The 22,780-nt window shown below is 44.4% G+C and overlaps 1 protein-coding gene across 1 annotated transcript in view; it reads right to left on the reverse strand.

Annotated features, from left to right (window-relative positions):
- The window catches only part of kcnt2 (potassium channel, subfamily T, member 2), a 311,774-nt gene that overhangs the window by 217,408 nt on the left and 71,586 nt on the right, over window positions 1–22,780 (reverse strand). The window contains 4 exon segments of the mRNA XM_055641239.1: window positions 5,887–5,995; window positions 10,244–10,307; window positions 18,756–18,892; window positions 21,695–21,859. Coding sequence (XP_055497214.1) covers window positions 5,887–5,995; window positions 10,244–10,307; window positions 18,756–18,892; window positions 21,695–21,859 — 475 coding nt within the window.

Genomic DNA, 22,780 nt, shown 5'->3' on the forward strand with positions numbered 1-22,780 from the left:
AATGGACTGAGGTTCATTAATGAGGACCCAGCAGAAAAAACAGCAGAGCCACTTCTAGCAGCAGAAATGCTAGCATGGACAAGATGGGCCAAATGTCTTGCTGCTTTGCTGTAACTCTAGGATAAAAGATATCCCGAGATAAAATTAGAGCTGTGAACATCTGCCATACATATTAAAAGTGGGGATTAGTAAGTGGAATTTATCACTGTCTTTTCCAAGGCATCAACTTTCCATCAAACCTGTTCACACTTCAAAGTAATAGCAGACAACAATCTAAACGGTTTGCTGCTCCTGTGGTGAGAGAAACAGCTAACATTTCAGGTCATAAACACTTTATGAGAACGGAAAAACAGGCAAAACAACTTAGGTTTCATTTTTGTAGAGTAAATGGGATTGTGGGAAAGGGGGGGGGGGGACGGGGGGCAAAGAGGTGAGGTACGATTGCCATGGTGATAGACAAAAGAGCTGGAAAACTCAGCGGGTGCGGCAGCATCTGTGGAGCAAAAGAAATAGGCAACGTTTCGGGCCGAAACCCTTAACCTGTGGAAAATGCTATTGGAATGATGGATTAATGAGCCTTAGTGTAGTTTAGTTTAGAGATACAGTGCAGAAACAGGCCCTTCCGCCCCAACGTTCACCGACTAACGATAGCCTTCTCATTAACGCTCCCCTACACACACTAGGGTCGATTTATAATTATATCAAGCCAATTAGCCTACAAACCTGTACGTCTTTGGAGTGTGGGAGGAAACCGAAGATCTCGGAGAAAACCCGCGTGGTCATGGGGAGAACGTACAAACTCTGTCCAGACAGCACCCGCAGTTGGGATCGAATCCGGGTCTGTGGCACTGCTAGATCTGTAAGGCAGCAACTCTACCGCTGTGCTATTGTGCTGCCCTCAAGTCACTCTCTTGAATCCCTTCCAATCTAGAGTAGAGTGTTCATAATTTTACATATCTGTTGTGCTGCTGTAAGAATTTCACTGGAGATAGACACAAAATGCTGGAGTATCCCAGCGGGACAGGCAGCATCTCTGGAGAGAAGGATTGGGTAACGTTTTGGGTCGAGACCCTTCGTCAGACCTTTCTGTATTTAAACGTTCTACCCTTTCTCCACCACACTCTACTGTGAAGAAGGGTGCCAGCCTTTCCATGTTCTCCAGAGATGCTGCCTGACCACCCGAGTTACTCCAGCACTTTTGTGCCTTTTTTCAGAAAACAGCATCTGCTGTTCACTGTTTCTACATATTTCATCCTGGATTGTGAGCTGTTCCAATGAGGCCCAATGTAAGCTTGATGAGCAGTACATCATCTTACATCTGGTCAAACTCAGCCTGTGTGACACAATATCAAATTCCAGCAACTCGGGTGATTGTTTTTTACTTGGCGCATGTTTACTGAACCCTTACTGGATAGGTCATTTGGTGTATTTGGTGTATTATGTGTAATTCGGGTTGTCCATAAGGATGTGAAAGCAGAATAGGTTTACTAGAACACTACCTGTATAATGGGGGTATTAGTGTAAGGAGACTTTAGAGTTTAATTTGACTTTAGAGATACAGCGCGGAAACAGGCCCTTCAGATCACCGAGTCCTTGCGGCCATGATCACCCTGTATACTAAAACCATCCTACACACTAGAGACAATTTACAATTTTTCCAAAGCCAATTAACCTACAAATCTGTACATGTGGGAGGACTCCAGAGCACCCAGAGAAAACCCACGCGGTCACAGGGAGAACATACAAACTGTACAGACAGCAGCCGTGGCTGGGATCAAACACGGGTCTCTGGCACTATAAAGAAGAAACTCTACCTCATCCCAAACACATGTGGGTTTGTGGGGTAATTGGCTTCTGTAAATTGTCCATGGTGTTTGGGATTGTGCTAGTGTACAGGCTGATTGCTGATCGAAGCGGACTTGGTGGGCTGAATGCAAGGCCTGTTTCCACACTGTATCTCTAAAGTATAAAGTCTAAACTGCGTGGATAAAACCTTCAGGGGATTTAAGTACATGATGGATTATCACTCCACAAATGAATGTTAATATAATACATCATTTTAATAAATATAGTTTAATAGTGTTTCTGTGAAATCATTAGTGATGCCAAAGCAATAATGAGTGCTTTTATTCAAGATGACATCTCATGATCAACATTTCTGGGGGAACCCGAGGAGAGGCACTGACCCGTGTCATTCTGTGACCAGTGATTCTGTCATCTGTGCTGTATTAGATGATAAGGATTCATTGGAACACCGACTGTCCCACAACTCAAGGCATAACGGATAAGGGAGCTCCTCTTCCCAACGCTACAGAAGAAGTTTGCATTTAAATAAGAGCAGAAAATGTCAGAAATACTGAGCATTTACTGAGATATGGTAGAATATCAGTAGTGGAGGAAGGAACTGCAGATGCTGGTTTATACTGAAGATAGACAAATAGCGCTGGAGTAATTCAGCGGGTCAGGTAGCATCTCTGGAGAAAAGGAATTGGTGATGTTTCGGGTTGGAATCCCTCTTCAGACCATCCATTAGCCAAAACGTCACCTATTCCTTTTATCCAGAGATGCTGCCTGACCTGCCGAGTTACTCCAGCACTTTGTGTCTATCGTGGGTGGAATATCAGCGTAGGTTTTGTACGGACATTTTAGTGAGAAGTAAATATGTGGTCTCCGAGTCATAGCTGAAAAATGCTAGGAGTTGGACTCTGGGATAAATATCCATTGTATAAAATTATGAAACTATTTACCATAGATAGGGTTGGCAATCAGAACCTTATTCCTGGTTAGGAAATTTCAAATCTTGGAGGGCCCAGCTTCAAGGTGAGAGCGGGAAAGTTTTAGAGAAGATGTGTGGGGCAAGTTATTGTAACACCAGGAATGATGGGTGCCTGGAACGTGATGCCAAGGGTAGCAGGTGGAGGCAGATACAATATTGTATTGTATTGTATTGTATTCAAATTTATTGTCATTGTCTCATTTGAGACAACGAAATGAATTTTCCTTACAGGCAGTATCATTAAAAAAAATCACAAAGAAATAATAAAAATAAATAATAAATAAATAATAAAACATATTAAAAATAAAATTGAAATTGAATTAAAATTTAAAAAAAAGCACAAACACAGAAAGTCCACAACACAACATAACATATATGGCACCAAGGTGAGGAAGGCACCATAGTCCAGCCAGCCTCCCCTCCATGTTCATCCGTGGTCGGGGCCTTCCGAGCACCCGCAGTCGCCGCCCCGGGTGGCCCGATGTTCAGGCCCTCACGCCGGGCTGGTGGGACGCCGACGCCGAACCCCGACGGTGAGCAGCCTCCTCCTCAGCGGCCCGGACCTCCTGGATCAGCCGCCTCCCGCAGCCGGAGTCTGCAGCTCCCGAGTCCACAGGCCGAGCCGGGCAGAGTCGCAGGACCCCGCGTTGTAATCAGCGCCGCCCGCGTTGGGAGCTCCGCAAACCGCAGCTCCAGGATGTCGGCAGCAGGTCCAGCACTCCGGCTCCAGATGGCGACCCCCGGTAAGGCATCGCCAGCCCCGCGATGTTCCAGCGCTGTCCATCAGCGCCGCTGCTGGAGCTCAGGTCGATCCTGGCAGGAAAGGCCGCGCCAATCCAGGCAGGTAGGCCGCTGTGGGGGGGGGGGGCGAGGACGCGACTCGAATAATAGTCGCGTCCTCACCAGGAAGCGGCTGAAGGACGGTATCCCCCGCACCGTGCCCTCTTCCCCCACATAAAGACACCAAAAAAACACAAAAAAACACACTTTAACATAACTAAATAAACAAAAAAACAAAAAGATACCGGGCTGTAGGTGGAGGCTGCTGGCACCAGCGCCACCGGAAGTACAATACCATTGTACTTAATAATGCCATTCAAAGAGCTTTTAGATCAGCAGAAGAATATGCAGGGAATGGAGGAATGTGGACCATGTGCAGCTGTTAACACAATCGGTCAGGAGGTGTTTTTAGTAATGTTACAAAATACAAATTTTAATTATATCCAAATAGATCACCACTGTTGTAGGTGAACTTCGTCTATTTACCAGACAGAACTGTAATATTATCTTGTGTTCTCTCGTGCCATCTAAGCACAAGATAACAGGATAATTAATTACAAATTTACACATGGTGTTCCGTTCAGGAAAGATATTGTCTAGCTTGAAAGGGTTCAGAGAAGATTTACGAGGATGTTGCCAAGACTAGAGGGTGTGAGCTATTGAGTAGGCTGAGTCTCTATTCCTTGGAGCGCAGGAGGATGAGGGATGATCTTATAAAGGTTTATAAGATCATGAGAGGAATAAATCGGGTAGATGCACAGAATCTCTTGTCCAGCGTAAGGGGATTGAGGACTAGAGGACAGAGGTTCAAGGTGAAAGGGAAAAGATTTAATAGCAATCTCAGATTCAGATTCAGATTCAATTTTAATTGTCATTGTCAGTGTACAGTACAGAGACAACAAAATGCATTGAAGACAACGAAATGCATCTGAGGGGTAACATTTTCACACAAAGGGTGGTGGATGTATGGAATAAGCTGCCAGAGGTAGTTGAGGCTGGGATTATCCCAATGTTTAAGAAACAGTTAGACAGGTACATGGATAGGACATGTTTGGAGGGATATGGAGGACTAGTGTAGTTGGGACATGTTGGCCAGTGTGGGCAGGTTGTGCCGAAGGGCCTGTTTCCACACTGGATCACTCTATGACATAGTACAAGAGTCTTAGACTTAGACTTAGATCCTTTATTTGTCATTCAGACCTTGCGGTCTGAACGAAATTTTGTTGCCTGCAGCCATACATTCAATAATAAACAACAAAATACACAATAAACACAAATTAACATCCACCACAGTGAGTTCACCAGGCACCTTCTCACTGTGATGGAGGCAAAAATCTTAGGGTTACTGTCTCTTCCCTCCTCTTCTCTCTCTGCGCTGAGGCGATACCCCACCGGGCGATGGTAATCAGTCCCGCGGCTCACCGGGCTCCGCGAACGGGCTGGTTCTCTGCGGCCCGGGGTGGTCGTACCTGCCGCCCTCCAGTCCAGCGGACCATCCTGTGACCCGCGGGCTACCGACGATGTCGTCCACTGGCCCGCGGCTGAGCCCCAGATTCAGGTCACCACCGCCAGAACGCCGCCTCAGCTACTGCAGCACCGTCTCAGCTCCGCGCCACGCCGCCTCAGCCACCGGAGTGCAGTCTCAGCCCCACGCCGGGCCGCCCTCACGGGAGCGCCGTCCCAGCCCCAAGTCGTGCCGCTGCCACCGGAGTGTCTCAGCCAGCACCGTCTCAAACCCGCGCCAGGCCGCCCTTACCGGAGCAACTTGTTTTGTTGTTCCACTGTTATAGGACACGTGTTGCTGATAGAGATTGTTCGTCAGCCTGTAACAGTGCTATGACGTTCTAATACCTTCTTGATGTAATTAGACCCTCCTGATTTTGACTTCATTATCTTTTCACGTAAATGTTTTTCATCTGAATGTGTACATAAACAATGAATGAAAGACACAGTATGCTAAAATAACTCAGCAGGTCAGGCAGCATCTCTGGATAGGCGACGTTTCAGGTCAAGACATTTCTTCTTCAGTGTGTTATTTCAGGAGGTTTTTGATTGAAGATGTAGAAACAAAAAACTGCAGATGCTGGGTTTAAAAAAAGACACAAACTGCTGGAATAACTCAGCAGGTCAGGCAGCAGCTCTGGTTAAGTGACATTTTGGGAAGGGACCCTTCTTCAGAGATTGAGGTAGAGGGGAGGAAGCTGAAAGAGAGGTGGGGGCGGGACTAAGCCTGGCGAGTGATAGGTGGATACAGGTGAGGGGCGTTCCCCCACCCCCAACACAATGGACACAATTATTCAATTCACAGCCACTTTTGTTCAATAATTTACCTGCAAACTTGACGTGGAATTTATTCTCTGGCTTCAATATCTGAACATAAAGGGGACACTTTGGCGCAAAGTCTTTGACAGCCCATGCTCTCAAGATAGTTTGGTGATCCTGGTGAAAATGAAGACAAACAAGTCTTATTCAGATTTGTGAAGCGGACAGTGAGAACCATAATGAAGATAATTATGCAGGTGACAATATCAGGAAATAACACACAACTATAATCCCGTACAGAGTGAATTACGCCCGGCTTTATACTCAAGTAATTCTCATTAGTGACCTTATATCCATTCTGTTCTATCGTTGTAGGTTGATTTACATAACAATATTTTAATTGAGACACAAAATGCTGGAGTAATTCAGTTGGTCAGGTAGCGAACATGAATCGGCAATGTTTAGGGTCGGGACACTTCCTCAGTCTTTCAGTCAGAAAGATATATACGTATGTACATGGCATCTGTACAGTAAAGGGCATAGACTAAACATTAGTTAATTAATGCCATTTCCTCCATTCACAGTGCAATGGTTATGAATAATTGACACTTAGTTACTGATAAAATATCAGTTGATGAGACGGCAATATTCCTCAGTCTGAAGAAGGATCCCGTCCCGAAACGGCACCTATTCACGTTCCTGAGATCCTGCCTGACCAGCTGAGTTATTCCGATACTTTGTGTCGTTTGTGTAAGCCGGCATCTGCAATTCTTTTTATCTCCTTATTTTCTTTTGGTTGGAGTCTTTTACTGATTAATTGTCGGACATTAGACTTTGTCTGTGGAACTGGTGCGCTACAATGCTGAGAACTATATTCTGCACTCTGTATCTTCCCCTTTGTTCTATCTATTGTACTTGAGTTTGACTTGATTGTATTTATTTACAGTATTACTTGATCGAATTGGAAGCAAAGGAATCCAAAACAAAGCTTTTCACTGTACCTCGGTACACGTGACAATAATAAAACTAAACTTAAAGCTGGACCTAATTAAAAACAAAATCTAATCTAAAGGGTTTATGTTGCGGCCATACTAAATATTAAAACATAGAAAATAACTAGGTAGTAACACGTCTCAAGTTATCAAATTCAACTTGGAAGGGCTATTGTCAATCAGGGTTTGAGGTCATGATAAGCAAATAGTATTGGGCAGTGTCTTAGAATGGAGGTGACTTATTTTCACAATTTTGTGCATTCTGAGGTGGATAATGAGTCCAACAAATTCAGCATAGAGAGGAAGAACATGATTAATTAGTTAGAATTAGTCCACCTTGCCTATGCTAATTTATTATGCGTCACCGTGCGTCAACATCCGTAACCATGCGCCGCCCGTACGCCATCGGTGCGCCATTTGCGCACCATTTGCGCACCGCACCACGTGACCACCCGGGTATAATTTTCACTGGGAAAATCCTTGCCACGGAGATCGGACTAAGTACAAACGACATCGCAAATGGCTTCCAAAAGAAGCAGGGCCCTCAAGAGTGCTTGTCGCACGACTGTCGTACTGGTAGACGATTTTCCCGCGACAGTTGCGCGTCAGTCACTACCAGCCTGATGCGTAAATGATGCGCAAATGACGCCCAAGTGGGACAGGCCCTTTAAGCACCACTATCGTATCTGCCTCCACCACCATCCCTGGCAGCACGTTCCAGGCACCCACCACCCTCTGTGTAAAAAAAAACATGCCCCGCTCAATTACTGTAAACTTTGCCCCTTTCACTTTCAGCTTTGACCATGGTCTTTGAAATTTCCACCGTGGGAAAAAGGATGTGACTGTCTACCCTATCTAGGCCGCTCACAGTTTTACATACTTCTATCAAATCACCCCCTCAACTTCACGTCTATCCAGAGTAAACAATCCAAGTCTATCCAACCTCTCCTTGTATCCAATACTCCATAATCCAGGAAGCATTCTGTTAAATCTCCTCTGCTCCCATTCCAAGCCTCCACGTTCTTCTTATGATGGGATGGCCAGAACCTGACGCAATACTCCAAATGTGGCCTAACAACAGCAATATAAAGCTGCATCATGACTTCTTGACTATTATTTTCAAATCCCCGCCTAATTGAGGCAAGCATACCATATGCCCTCTCTACCACTCTAGCCACCTGTGTTGCCACTTTCAGGGAAAAAACGTAGGAAATGATATCACCCATTAGCCAGTTGTCCTTCAGGGCTCCAAAGCCAGGGTGAGTAAGACAGACAGATGGGATGAAGTGGGCAAAATAAAAGATCTCAGTAGAATCAACTGGAACTAATCCTGGAACATAAAACTTGAAAATAATGTCACACTTCATGGCTTCAGGTCCCTAACTCCCTGAAAGTAGCAACGCATGTAGATCGAGTGGTCAAGAAGGCATATAGCATGCTTGCCTTCAAAGGGTCATTGAGTATAAGAGTCAAGAAGTCAGGATGCAGCTCTATTGGGCTTTGGTCGGGTTACATTTGGAGTATTGCATGCTGCTCCGTTTGCCCCATTACAGGAAGGGTGCGGAGGAGGTTTACCAGAAATGATGCCTGGATTAGAGGATAGAGGTAGAGGTTGGACGGAGAGGCACTGATAATGTAGATAGTCAAAACCTTTTTTCCCCCAGGATAGAAATACCAAATACCAATGAGGTGGGGGGAGAAATTTTAAAGATGAGTGGGGCAAGTGTGTTTTTACACAGAGTGTGGTGATTGCCTGGAATGTGCTGCCAGGGGTGGTGGTGGAGACAAAGACGATAGTGGTGTTTAAGATACTTTTGGATCGGCACATGGATACGCAGGGAATGGAGGGATATGGATTATGTGTAGTCAGATAAGTGATGATGGTCTTGACATTATGTTCAGCACAGACATTGTGGGCCGAAGGGCCTGTTCTTGTACTGTACCGTTCTATGTTTTAACAATTAGAGAAAAATGTATTAAATATGAACAGCATTTGTCAGGTAGCGTGATTCTGGAACATTTAAACCGAGGTACGCTCCTAAAGTTTAATTTGTGACAAGTTTAAAGCTGCCAAATATTTTGGTTTAATAAATGAAAAATGTAAGGCAGGGTTTGCAAGGAAGGCAAGCAAAATCCACAAGAATCAGCATGGTGTTACATTGTTTTCTTTCTGTTGTTAAAGGATTTGGGTGCAATTAATTTGCAGCAGTTTTTTGCTGAAACACTGTTGTGCATTAGTGTCTTTAATCACTGAAACATCCATCAAGATCCTCTGTTGCTGAATTACACACCATCCCATCTGTCATGTAAAAGTCAAACTTCAACTTCTTGCAGATCGTTGAATTCAATCTGCAGAAGGGTTCTGACTCGAAACGTCACCTATTCCTTTTCTCCAGACATGCTGATTGACCTGCTGAGTTACTCCAGCACTATATGTCGATTGAATTCTCCAATTTTAGGTAACTAATCTTCCAAAATACCCTCTCCTTGTGCCCTACTGGGATGCCCTCCCATTTCTGACTTTCCCCTTTGCCTCATCCCCTTCCACCTATATTCCTTCCTCTAGTATCACATATCACGCCTCTTCTATCATCCTACACTTTTTGGGACCCCTTTCATCTCCTGGCCTTTATTTCATCCATCTTCTGTATTTTCCCCCATTTCTCACTCCCTCTAACCCACCTATCCATATCCTACTACACTTTTTGTCTTTTCATCTCTGGCCTTTGTCCAACCATCTGCCTATCAATCCCCCCCCCCCCCTTATTTATATCCACCTATCACTTTCCAGACTCTGTCTCTCCTCTCTTCTAGTTTTCTTTCCCTCCCCTACAATCAGTCTGAAGAATGGCCCCAACCCAAAACGTCACCTATCCATGATCGCCAGAGAAGCTGCCTGACCCGCTGAGTTACTCCAGCACTTTGTGTCTTTTTTCAAGCTCTTGCACTTACACTGACACATCTACACACAGCGTTACCAGACGTCACTGCTTATAAACAAAGAAATGCTTTGAGAATTTGTTTTTTTTTTGTTAGGGTATTTCTCTTACCAAGACTTCCAAAGTATACGCAGACCATTCAGATCTAAGACCATACCATATCTAAGTAGATTAGCACCTTAAAAACAATACACAAAGTGCTGGAGTAACTCAGCAGGTCAGGCAGCAACTATGGAGATAAAGGATAGGTGATGTTTGAGTTTGGGACCCTTCTTCAGACTTAAAGGGAGGGGGGGGGGGGGGGGGGTGATGGGGGTGGGAGAATGGGTCGTGAGAAAAGACCAGGACCATCTGAAAAGAAAAGGCCATCTGGTTTATTAAGATTTCACCAACTAAAATGTATTTTCCGTTTGATTTCTCACTGTTCTAACCCACAGCTCATTTTCTTTTGGATAATATATGACAGATATTAGCCCTATGTAAATAAAACTTACAGCAGCTGTCCTGTCGACTTCATATCGGCTGCTCAGGATAAAGCAGGCTTCAGCATCATCCATTCTGAATTACCAGGAGACACCGTTGTGAAGGATGGCAGCATTTATGGATCAAAGGAAAGACAAATATTTGACACTCATTAACAAGTTTGTGATATATTTGCAACTGGTACAATGACAACATACTGCATCTCAAATGCTTCTGGCTGTCCAATGTAACTTTGATACCAGCTTCACACAGCCTCTTGCAGCAGAGTCATGAACAGATAGGAATGATTCACACACGCATTTCTCATTAAGACAATTTCGCTTGGTGTTACGAGGCACAGCAACAAAGCTTGTGTGCCTCTTAGTTATCAGAAGAACCTCAAAATGCAAACTCGCTGCAAAAACTCCTTTCATTATCTTTTTTCCAAGATGACTCAATGGATTATTTTGAAGGAAGCACAACTTTTTCAAATATACGATGTCGCGATTAACGTCAATCTTTCTGTTTCAGTGCTGTAGAAGGATATTTCCTTCTTGTTAAACAACTAATGATTGTCAATGAGTGGCTGACAGAATAGTGCTGCCGGGAATACAAAAAGTAATGGAATTAATAATATATTATATAAGGGCTGGCACGGTGGGGCAGCAGTGGAGTTGCTGCCTTACAGCGCCAGAGACCCAGGTTTGATCCACGGGTGCTGTCTGTATGGAGTTTGTACGTTCCCCCTGTGACTGTGTGGGCTTTCTCTGGTTCTCCAGTTTTCTCCCACACTCCAAAGGCGTACAGGCTTGTAGATTAATAGGCTTTGATAAAAATTGTAATTTGTCCCTAATGTGCAGGATAATGCCAGTGTATCGGGATCACTGGTTGGCACCAACTAGAAACAAAGAAAAATAGGTGCAGGAGGAGGCCATTCGGCCCTTCGAGCCAGCACCGCCATTCATTGTGATCATGGGTGATCGTCCCCAATCAATAACCCGTGCCTGCCTTCTCCCCATTTCCCTTGATTCCACTAGCCCCTAGAGCTCTATCTAACTCTTTCTTAAATCCATCCAGTGATTTGGCCTCCACTGCCATCTGTGGCAGGGAATTCCACAAATTCACAACTCCCTGGGTGAAAAAGTTTCTTCTCATCTCAGTCTTAAATGGTCTCCCCTTTATTCTAAGACTGTGGCCCCTGGTTCTGGACTCGCCCAACATTTTTCCTGCATCTAGCTTCTCCAGTCCTTTTATAATTTTATATGTTTCTATAAGATTGCCCCTCATCCTTCTAAACTCCAGTGAATACAAGCCTAGTCTTTTCAATCTTTCCTCATATGACAGTCCCGCCATCCCAGGGATCAATCTCGTGAACCTACGCTGCACTGCCTCAATCACAAGGATGTCCTACTTCAAATTAGGAGACCAAAACTGTACACAATACTCCAGATGTGGTCTCACCAGAGCCCTATACAACTGCAGAAGAACCTCTTTACTCCTATACTGTAATCCTCTTGTAATGAAGGCCAACATTCCATTAGCTTTCTTCACTGCCTGCTGTACCTGCACGCCAACTTTCAGTGACCGGTGTACAAGGATGCCAGGTCTCGATGTACCTCCCCCTTACCTAACCTAACCCCATTGAGATAATAATCTGCCCCCTTGTTTTTGCCACCAAAGTGGATAACATCACATTTATCTATATTATACTGCATCTGCCACGCATCTGCCCACTCACTCAACCTGTTCAGGTCACCCTGCAACCCCCTAACATCCTCTTCACAGTTCACACTGCCACGCAGCCTTGTGTCATCCGCAAACTTGCTAGTGTTGCTCCTAATTCCCTCTTCCAAATCATTAATATATATGGTAAACAGTTGTGGCCCCAACACTGAGCCTTGCGGTACTCCACTTGCCACTGCCTGCCATTCTGAAAAGGACCCGTTCACTCCTACTCTTTGCTTCCTGTCTGCCAACCAATTTTCTATCCACATCGTCAACACCCTACTCCCAATACCATGTGCTCTAATTTTAGTCACCAGTCTCCCGTGCGGGACCTTATCAAAGGCTTTTTGAAAGTCTAGGTACACTACATCCACTGGCTCCCCTTCATCCATTTTACTTGTCACATCCTCAAAAAATTCCAGAAGATTAGTCAAGCATGATTTTGTTTTCATAAATCCATGTTGACTTGGACTAATCCTTTTACTGCTATCCAAATGCCCCATTAATACCGCTTTAATAATTGACTCCAGCATCTTTCCCACCACCGAAGTCAGGCTAACTGGTCTGTAATTCCCCGTTTTCTCTCTCGCTCCTTTCTTGAAAGGTGGGACAACATTAGCTATCCTCCAATCCGCAGGAACTGATCCTGAATCTACTGAACATTGGAAAATGATCACCAATGCATCCACTATTTCTAGAGCCACCTCCCTGAGGACCCTGGGATGCAGACCATCAGGCCCAAGGGATTTATCATCCTTCAGTCCCATTAGCCTACCCAATACTATTTCTCGCCTAATGAAAATTTATTTCAGTTCCTCTACCCCCTTAGATCCTCTGTCCTCCAGTACATCTGGGAGATTGATTGTGTCTTCCTTAGTGAAGACAGATCCGAAGTACCTGTTCAACTCTTCTGCCATTTCCTTGTTCACCATAATAATTTCACCCGTGTCTGCCTTCAAGGGACCCACATTTGACTTTGCTATTCTTTTTCCCTTAACATATCTAAATAAGATTTTACTGTCCTTCTTTATATTCTTGGCCAACTTCCCCTCGTACTTCATCTTTTCAGCCCGTATTGCCCGTTTTGTTTCCTTCTGTTGTCCAATGAAAGTTTCCCAATCCTCTGGCTTCCGGCTACTCTTTGCTGTGTTATACATTGTTTCTTTTAGTTTTATTCTATCCCCAACTTCTCTCGTCAGCCACGGTTGCACCTACTCCCCTTAGAATCTTTCTTCCTTTTTGGAATGAAATGATCCTGCGTCTTCCAGATTATGCCCAGAAACTCCTGCCATTGCTGTTCCACCATCATTCCACCGTTTCTGTGGGCTGAAGGGCCTGTTTCCACGCTGTATCTCTAAACTAAACTAACCTAAACCAGTGTAAGAGAATGGTTAGGTTGCGTGACATATTTCTTACCCTGCTCCTGCTTACAACGTTTTCTTGGTAAAAAAATGAACTGCAAATGCAGGTTCATACCAAAGATAGACAGAAAATGCTGGAGGGCCAGTCTGAAGAAGGGTCCTGACCCAAAACATCCTCTATCCATGTTCTCCAGCAATGCTGCCTGACCCGCTCAGTTACTCCAGCTCTTTGTGTCTACCAAGTTTTCTTTCCATCTTCTGAAGAAGGGTCCCAACCCAAAACATCATCGTTTATCAGCCTGCTGCTAATATTGATATTATTCTTGTTGGTTACCATGGGAGAGAATTATTATGTAGCTTAATAATTGACGAGTGAGATAATAAAGAAACTAAGAACTGCAGATACTTGTTTACAAGGAATAACACAAAGTGCTGGAGTAAGCGCTGGTCAGGCAGCATCTCGAGAACATGGATAGGTGTCGTTTTGAGTCAGGAACCTTCTTCAGACTGATTGTGGTGGTCTTGTTAGGGGGTGTGGGGTGAAAGAGGCGTAACTCTTCCCCCAGTCACCCTGCTCCTTTGTACACTCATCTTGCATCTCTGAGCCCCTCATTTCCCTTTTATCCCCCTGCTCTCCAACAGATTTGGTCACCATATTAAGGAAAGATGTTGTCAAGCTGGAAAGGGCGCAGAGAAGATTCATGAGGATGTTGCCAGGACTCGAGGGCCTGAGCAATTGGGGGAGGTTGAGCAGGCTAGGACTTTACTCCTTGGAACACAGGAGGATCAGGGGTGATCTTATAGAGGTGTACAAAATCATGAGAGGAATAGATTAGGTAACACACAGAGTTTTGTGCCCAGTGTAGGGGAATTGAGAACCAGAAATCATAGGTTTAAGGTGAGGGGGGAATGATTTAATAGGAACCTGACGGGTGACCTTTTTTACACAAAGGGTGGTGAATATATGGACCAAGCTGCCAGAGGAGGTAGTTGAGGCAGGTTCTATTGGAACATTTAAGAAACATTTAGACAGGTACATGGATTGGATAGGTTTAGAGGGATATGGGCCAAACGCAGGCAGGTGGGATGAGTGCAGATAGGACATATTGGTCAGCATGGGAAAGTTGGGCTGAAGGGCCTAATTCCATGTTCCACAGTGCAGCTCAGGAACTGGCCCTTCAGCTCACAATACCCACTGAACCTAATGCCAAAATAAACCAATCCCCACTGCCTACACCTACTTATGTTGCCTTTTTCAGGGACGTAGATTCCCTCTGTACATCAATGCCTATAAGGGTCTTGCCATTAACTATATACTTTCCCCTTACATTCAACCTCCCAACAGGTAATGCCTCGCACTGAAGAAGGCCCTGACCTAAATGTCACCTATCCATTTCCTCCAGAGATGCTGCCTGATCCGCTGAGTTTCTCCAGCACTTTGTGTCCTACACTTGAGTCCAGCATCTGCAGTTCCTTGTATCGAAACCTCGCACTTGTCTGGATTAAATTCCATCTCTCCACCCATTTCCAGCATTGGGATCTTGAATGTGCTGGCATTTACATGGGGAATAGCAGGTTAGAACCTGGTCATCTAACCTGGTTTTGATGAGGTAGACAGTCAGACCCTATTTCTCCGAATGGAAATGTCAAAGACTAGTCATAGCTTTAATGTGAAAGGGACAAAGTTTAAAGGAGATGCGCGGGCCAAGAGGATGCTTTATTTTGCCGTTGCACAAAGGGTGGTGAGTGACTGTACCACACTGCCAGGGGTGGTGGTGGAAGTAGATAGAATAGTGGCATTTAAGAGATTATTGGATCGGCACGTGGTTATGCAAGGAATAGAGGGATATGGATTATGTGGAGGCCGAGAAGAGTTAGTCTTGGCATCATGTTTGGCACAGACATTGTCGGCCGAAGGGTCTGTTCCGATGATGTTCTATGTACTATGGGGTCTAGAACAGCATTAATTCTCTCCAAATCCTGGCTGTTGAGGAAGTTTGTTTCTTGATGAGAAGCTGCTCACAATTCTAGCCACACACTGCACAAAAAAAGCTTTCTTTCTGGCCTCCTTTCACTATTACCTTTAATTGATGCCTTCTGCTTCTGGCACTCAAATCTGTTCCCATTCACTCTCAGTAAGTCTTTCATTATTTTAAATGCCTTCGGTTCTCTGTTTGATGAACAAGCCCAGGTTTCACGGCCTGCCCATATGAGAGGGCAACTTATCCACTTGACCTTAATCATTCACTCCATAGCTAGAATTGGACTCAATACGACTAGGGGTGTCATTGAGAGCATTCTTACCAGCAGTCTCTCAGTCTGGTATGGCAGTTGCTCTGCTGCTGACCAGAAGGCCCTACAGAGAGTGGTGAGGACAGCGGAGAAGATCACCAGATCACCCCAACCAGCAATCGAGGACCTATACCCATCTCGCTGTCGCAAGAGAGCAAGCAATATCATCAAAGACACCACCCACCCAGCACACAAACTGTTCACCCTCCTTCCTTCCGGTAAGCGCTACCGCAGCAAGCGGAGCAAAACCACCAGATTCAAAAACAGCTTTTCCCCTCAGGCCATCAGACTACTCAATACACTTAAGAAAATTCCCTGAACAGTACCCAAACAAAGACAAACAAACTGTGAAAATAACTTTGGCTCAATGTCTCCAGTACGAAATTTGCACTTTTTCTATATTGCACCTTTCATTGTTGCACCCTGTTTAAAATACCTCAAAGTTTTTGCTACATTTTGGCACACTGTGAATATTTTAATATTTTAAATAATGTAATGTCTATTGTCTATTTTTATTGGTATGTTGTCTGTCTGTGTTTTTAATATTACTTGCACATTTGGAGTATGGGGAAACGTAATTTCAATCCTCTGTGTAACTACTGTTGCATAATTGAATTGACAATAAGGTTTACTTTGAACTTTGAACTACCCAGGAATGGGCCTTTAATAATAACAGGTTATTTGCAGAATGCCAGTGGTTTAAGTGGAACTGTTCCAGTGCTAGTATTTGCAAGAACTGCTTCTGTAACTTAGTGGATTGTTTATTTTTGTACAGGGCGAAGGTGATATTGAAGAGGACAGCAGGAAATAACCAGTGGGATGGAAAGTAGAAAAAGGAAAAATGAATATATAGTCAACAGGAGTGATGCATTTAATGGAATCAACGGACAGCAAGAAGTGGTGCAGTGGTAGAATTGCTGCCTTGCAGCATCAGAGACCAGGGTTCGATCCTGACTATGGGTGCTGTCTGTACGGAGTTTATATGTTCTCCCTGTGACCATATGGGTTACCCTCGGGTGCTCTTGTTTCCTCCCACACTCCAAAGACGTACAGGTCTGTGGTTACTTGGCTTTGGTAAAAACAAATTATAAATTGTCCCTAGTGTGCAGGACAGTGGTAGTGTACGGGGTGATCGCTGGTCAGTGTGGACTCAGTGGGCCAAAGGGCCAGTTTTCATGCTGTATCGCTAAAGTCTAAAGTAAAGTCTAAAGAATGATAGGATAAGATGTTTAAATAGATAAATCCGTGCCTCCTTATCTCACACGTTTTATCTATTGATCGCTGGCTTTTGTCAAACCATCTGCCAATAACCCCCCAACCCACCATTCACTTGTATCCACCCATCACTTGCTAGGCTTTATTCTGCCCCTCCTCTCTTCCAGCTTTTTTCCCACCCCACGACAATCAGTCTGAAGAAGGGCCAAACCCCAAACATCACCTATCTATGTCCTCCAGAGATCATGAGCAGGCCCCTCTCCACTGTGAGTGTGGGGCCCAATGCAAATTGGAAGAACAGCACCTCATATTTAGATTGGGCAGCTTACACACCAGCGGTATGAATATTGACTTATTTAACTTCAAGTAACCCTTGCTTTCTCCCTCTCTCCATCCATCCCCCATCCTAGTTCTCCGACCAGTCAGACTGCCCTCCTGATTTTATCTGTGTATGCTTTTTGGTCAGCTTCCTCTAGCTAACAATGATCCCGACTGTCAGTCTGAAGAAGGGTTTCGACCCGAAAAGTCACCAATTCCTTCTCTCCAGAGATGCTGCCTGTCCCACTGAGTTACTGCAGCATTTTGTGTCTATCTTGAGTGCTATGATTGTGAGTAAGATGTGGGAGCTGTGTGAGTAACATTGTGTGATACATGTTAACTTCAAGAGCACCGCATACTCTGAATTTCATCATCACCATTCTGTCATGAGAATACCAAATTGGAAAATTCCATGGGGTGCCACATATTTGTAAGCTTAGATTTTCTCTGTTCAGTCTGGAAAATTGCCTGGGCAATCTCAGAGTTCTCAGAGCTCTTTTAAAAGCAAGCTCAGTTCTGTCTAGACACACTAAAAACATCCCCGTTAAATAATTGCTTTTCAGAGCTTCTTCAGGCAAGCAAAGTATTTCCACTCTTGCCCTCTGCAAGATAAAAGTGCAGGCCATGGCTTCAATTGTAGTCATGCCCTGCGCATTGGAATATCTCCAGCTGCGTTAACTACTGCTCGCTAGCCCTCTGTACAAACATTAGTTTGAAATGAGAGTCAGGGCAGCACAATGGCGCAGCAGTAGAGTGCCAGAGTGCCAGAGACCCAAGGTGCTGAATTTCAGGTCTAGATCCATCTTTAGTCTGTCCATTTCCTCCACAGATGTCGTCTGACCCAATGTGGTCCTCCAGCACTTTGTGTTTTGCTCAGGAATCCAGCACTGCAGTTCCTGGTGTCTCTTATTTTCAGCCGGATTCGATCCTGACTACGGGTGCTGTCTGCACAGCATTTGCACGTTCTCCCTGTGACCACATGGGTTTCTTCTGGGTGCTCCGGTTTCCTCTCACATCCCAAACACCTGCAGGTTAATTGGCTTCTGTTAATTGCCCCTAGTGTGTAGGTTGCAAAATTGGGTTGATCATTGCTCAACAAATGTGTTGGAGTTTCTTGGCACAAATTGATTAATTATTTGAAAGATACAACATGGAAACATGCTGTTCTGCCCACCAAATCCACGCCAATAGTCAATCACTCGTTCTCACTAGTTCTAGCGTGTTATCCTACATTCTCATCCACTCCCTACATACCAAAGGGCAATTTACAAAGGCCAATTAACCTACAAACCTGCAAGTCTTTGGGATGTGGGAGGAACCGGAGCACCCAGAGGAAACCCACGTGGTCACAGGGAGAAACTCCAGACAGACAGCGCCCAAGGTCAGAATCAAGTCCGGGTCTCTGGTTCTCTGTGGCAGCAGCTCTACCCGCTGCGCTACTGTGCCACCCAAACAGTTTGACTTTCTCATCTTGTTCTCAAATCCTTCCCCAGATTTGGGTCTTCCTACAATGCTACAAGTCTCCTCAATCTGTGTGCTGCACCAAGTTGAGTTAAAATTAGAGGCTGAGATACGTTTGCCCCAATTTAGCCTTAGAACCAATGAACAAGACTTCAAGGGTGTACTAACTTACTTGGCCCTCAGGAGGTCCTGATCTTTCAATGCTGATCCTTGTAGGTAGATCACTCTTTGTGCCCACATTGGAATTTGCAACACTCTTCGAACCTGTATGTCCATTTCAGTAGGACAAAGTATCACCACATAGTAATCCTGCAATTAAGCCATAAATATATTTAGAATACAAGATATATTTTCTTGCATTTTGAAGCACGAGCATCGATAAAATATTGTTTGTTTGTCAAATAACATCAGCTGAAAGAAATATGTTGAACAAAATGCACAACGCTGGAGGAACTCAGCGAGTCAGGCAGCATTTGTGGAGGGAATGGACAGGTGATTTCCAGGTCGGGACTTTTCTTCAGAAATATGGAGACACAGGAACTGCAGGTGCTGGAGTCTCGAGCAAAACACTAAGTGCGGGAGGATCTCAGTGAGTCAGGCAGCATCTGCGGACATAATGGAGAGACACTGTTTTGGGTCGAGAGCCTTCTTCAGACTCAGTAAGAATTATGGAGCCACAAGGACCAGGTGCTGGAATCTTGAGCAAGTATCTATGAATGGAATGGTCTCAATCTGAAACATGTCTGTCCATTCCCTGCTCCAAAGCTACCTCACTCACTGCCTTCCTCCAGCACTTTGTGTTCTGCTCAGAAAGAAATATGTTCCCTTGCTTTTTCACAGATCCTAATTGAGACCAGTTTGAAAATAAATGTTTTTTTTTAATACAGGGAATGGTGAGTGTCTGGAACACTCTGCCAGTGGTGGTGATGGAGGCAGAAATGATAGTGGAGTTTGAGAGACTTTTGGACAGGCACATGGATATGCAGGGAATGGAGGGATATGGATCACGTGCAGGCAGAGAATATGAGTTCACCTTGGCATAATGTTCACCACAGACAATATGTGCCGAGAGGCCAGATCCTTGTGCTGTACCGTTCTGTATCTGAGAACGCTCAGAAGCCAAATCAGACTGGTTCACACAAAAATAGGGCATCATTTGTAGAAAACAAAATCCGAGCCCGAAGTTTCGCTATGCTCTGCATAATGGAATTGTACACTGAAAGGAAAGGTGGCTGCCTCACCAACTTACTTTTGTTGATAAATAGAACATAGTACAGCATTGGAACAGGCACGTCAGCCCACAATGTCCACGCCAAACATGATGCCAAGATCATCTCTTATTTACCTGATATATTTATTATAAAACAGCAGATAAATCACTTTGGAAACAGGATGCAACTTACCTGTACTAATTCCTGATAACTCTAAACTGAAAACACGGTATTATGTTCGTAAAAAATGAATTTTATGGCCTAGATTTTGTGGCTATCATGCAACATCATGCCTTTATCCATGAAGCACAAAACCACTTTGGAGAACAACATGTTAACATTTATTGGATAATCTTTTCCCGTGTGGGCAACATGAAAGATTTACTGTCAACGGAACGACATTTATCAATGCCAACTGTGTAAACACCATAAAAATTACATTGTCTGTCTGGTGTAACTATTGTTTGCTTCACAATACATCAGTATAAATTATACCACTCAATGAAACTCATCCAAGTGACTTTGTCACCCCAAGAATGAGTGTAAATATGATTGAACTCCAAACATACAATATTTATTTAATAGTTTCTGATTTTGCACAAATCTGCATAATTAGATATTGTACTAACTATTGCAATAGAATTGTCGACACAGTGATACAGCTGGTAGAGCTGCTGCCTCACAGCGTCAGAGACGCAGGTTCAATCCTGGCCTCGAGTGCTATCTGTGTGGAGTTTGCATGATTCTAAATTTATTAGATTTCAAAGTAGTTTAAATTTAGAACAGATTACAGCAGTGAAACAGGCAGGCAAATTTGCTGCCATGCCTGTTTAGTCTTGTGCAGAGTTTCTAATCCAGAACTGATTGATTATCTGTTGCTCTGGCTTGAACGGTAAAGTGGTTATGAATTCATTTCAGTCACACGAGCCTCACAGTGCCAGAGACCCGGGTTCGATCATGACCTCGAGCACTGTTTGTCTGTGTGGAGTTTGCACATTCTGCCTGTGACCATGTGCGTTTCCTTTGGGTGCTCCGGTTTCCGCCCACATCCCAAAGATGGCGGGTTTGTAGGTTAATTGGCCCCCTGTAAATTGCCCCTTAGTGTGTCGGGAGTGGATGGGAAAGTGGGATAACATAGAACTAGTGTGAACAGGTGATCGATGGTCGGCCTGGACTCGGTCGGCCAAAGGGCCTGTTTCTCTGCTGTATCTCTTTCCAAACAAAATTAAAACCAAGATCATTTAGTACTCAGTGCTACGCGACCCGCTGAATTAATCTGGCACTTTGGGGTTTTTTTTTGTAAACCAGCATCTGCTGTTGCTAGTGTCTCCTATTATTTATTACCTGTTCTGATCAGAAAATAAAAAGTCATGAACTGTAGATTTTTGAGATACAGGCCCTTTGGTCCACCCTGTCTGCGCCAACCAGAGATCACCCTGTGAGAGAGGAAACCGGAGCACCCGGAGGAAACCCACGCAATCACAGTGGGAATGCACAAACTCCATACAGACAGCACCTGTAGTCAGGATTGAACCTGGGTCTCTGCCGCAGTCAGGGTGGTGAGTGACTATAACGCACTGCCAGGGTTGCTGGTCACAGTTATAGACTCATAGAGCTGGACCGCACGGAAACTGTATTCTTCGGCCCACCTTGTCCCTGCTGTTAAAGTCGGCGTACTGGGCTCGTCCTATTTGCCCACATTTGGCCCATAGCCCTTGAAATCCTTCCCACACATAGATATGTCTTTCAAAAGTCCTGGTTACCATTTAGTAAATAATATCACGGGTTGCAAGGTAACATCAGAAGAAAACTGACATTCGCTACGTAACTCATAAATTCAACTCAATTTATGTTATAACATTTAGATAAATAAACAGAGATTCATTATATATTCAGTAACCTGTAGGCGTGGGTGTGCGTAGAATTCGTTTAAGAAATCCATCAGAAGGTCAATCTTCAGAGAGGTGACACACAACACAACGTGTTTCTCGGTCTGAGCTCTGTGACGACTGTAGTTCCCACCTGACTTCTGTCTCTCCATCCAAAGATAAGCCAGTTGTTCAAACTAAAGGACAGGATACGATTTATCATCTTACACCAGCAAAAACAAGATGATGCCGTCTGAAATAAGGGTCCCGACCCAAAAGATCACCTATCAATGTTCTCTAGAGATGTTGCCTGTCCCACTGAGTTACTCCAGCATTATGTCATAAGGTCATGTCATAAGTGATAGGAGTATAATTAAGACATTCGGCCCATCAAGTCTCCTCTGCCATTCAATCATGGCGGATCTATCTTTCCCTCCTAACCCCATTCTCCTGTCTTCTCCCCATAACCTCAGACCCCTGTACCATCCAAGAAACACCTGTACTAATCTATGTTTAAGAAGGAACTGCAGATGCTGGAAAATCGAAGGTAGACAAAAGTGCTGAAGAAATTCAGCGGGTGCGGGCAGCATCTATGGAGCGAAGGAAATAGGCAATGTTACGGGCCGAAACCCTTCTTCAGACTGATGTAGGGTGGGGGGTGGGGGGAAGAAGAAAGGAAGAGGAGCAGAGCGTTGAGGGAGTCTATGTGTCCCTTTGTTTTGTACACCAGCATCTGCAGTTCCTTGTTTCTACAAGATACTGTCCATGATTAACAGGCATATGGACAAGCAAGGTGTGGTTTAGGTTAAGGTTTATTATCATCACGTTTACTGAGGTACAATGAAAAGCTTTGTTTTGCATCCTATCCAAACATTTCAGATAATAATATACATGAATACAATCATGTCAAACTGAAGTAAAATAGAGAGGGCAAAGAGTGCAGCATATAGTTCTCAGCAATGTGGCGCATTAGTTCCAGAGACAAAGTCTAATGTCCGCAATGGGGTAGAGGTGCCCCAGCTTATGGAAGGACCGTCAGAAGCCTGATAACAGAGGGGTTGTTCCTGAGTCTGGTGGTGCGCGCTTTCAAGCTTCTGTAGCTTCTTCCAGGTGGGACC

The sequence above is a fragment of the Leucoraja erinacea genome, chromosome 10 (genome assembly GCF_028641065.1).
Source record: "Leucoraja erinacea ecotype New England chromosome 10, Leri_hhj_1, whole genome shotgun sequence".
NCBI lineage: Eukaryota > Metazoa > Chordata > Chondrichthyes > Rajiformes > Rajidae > Leucoraja > Leucoraja erinaceus.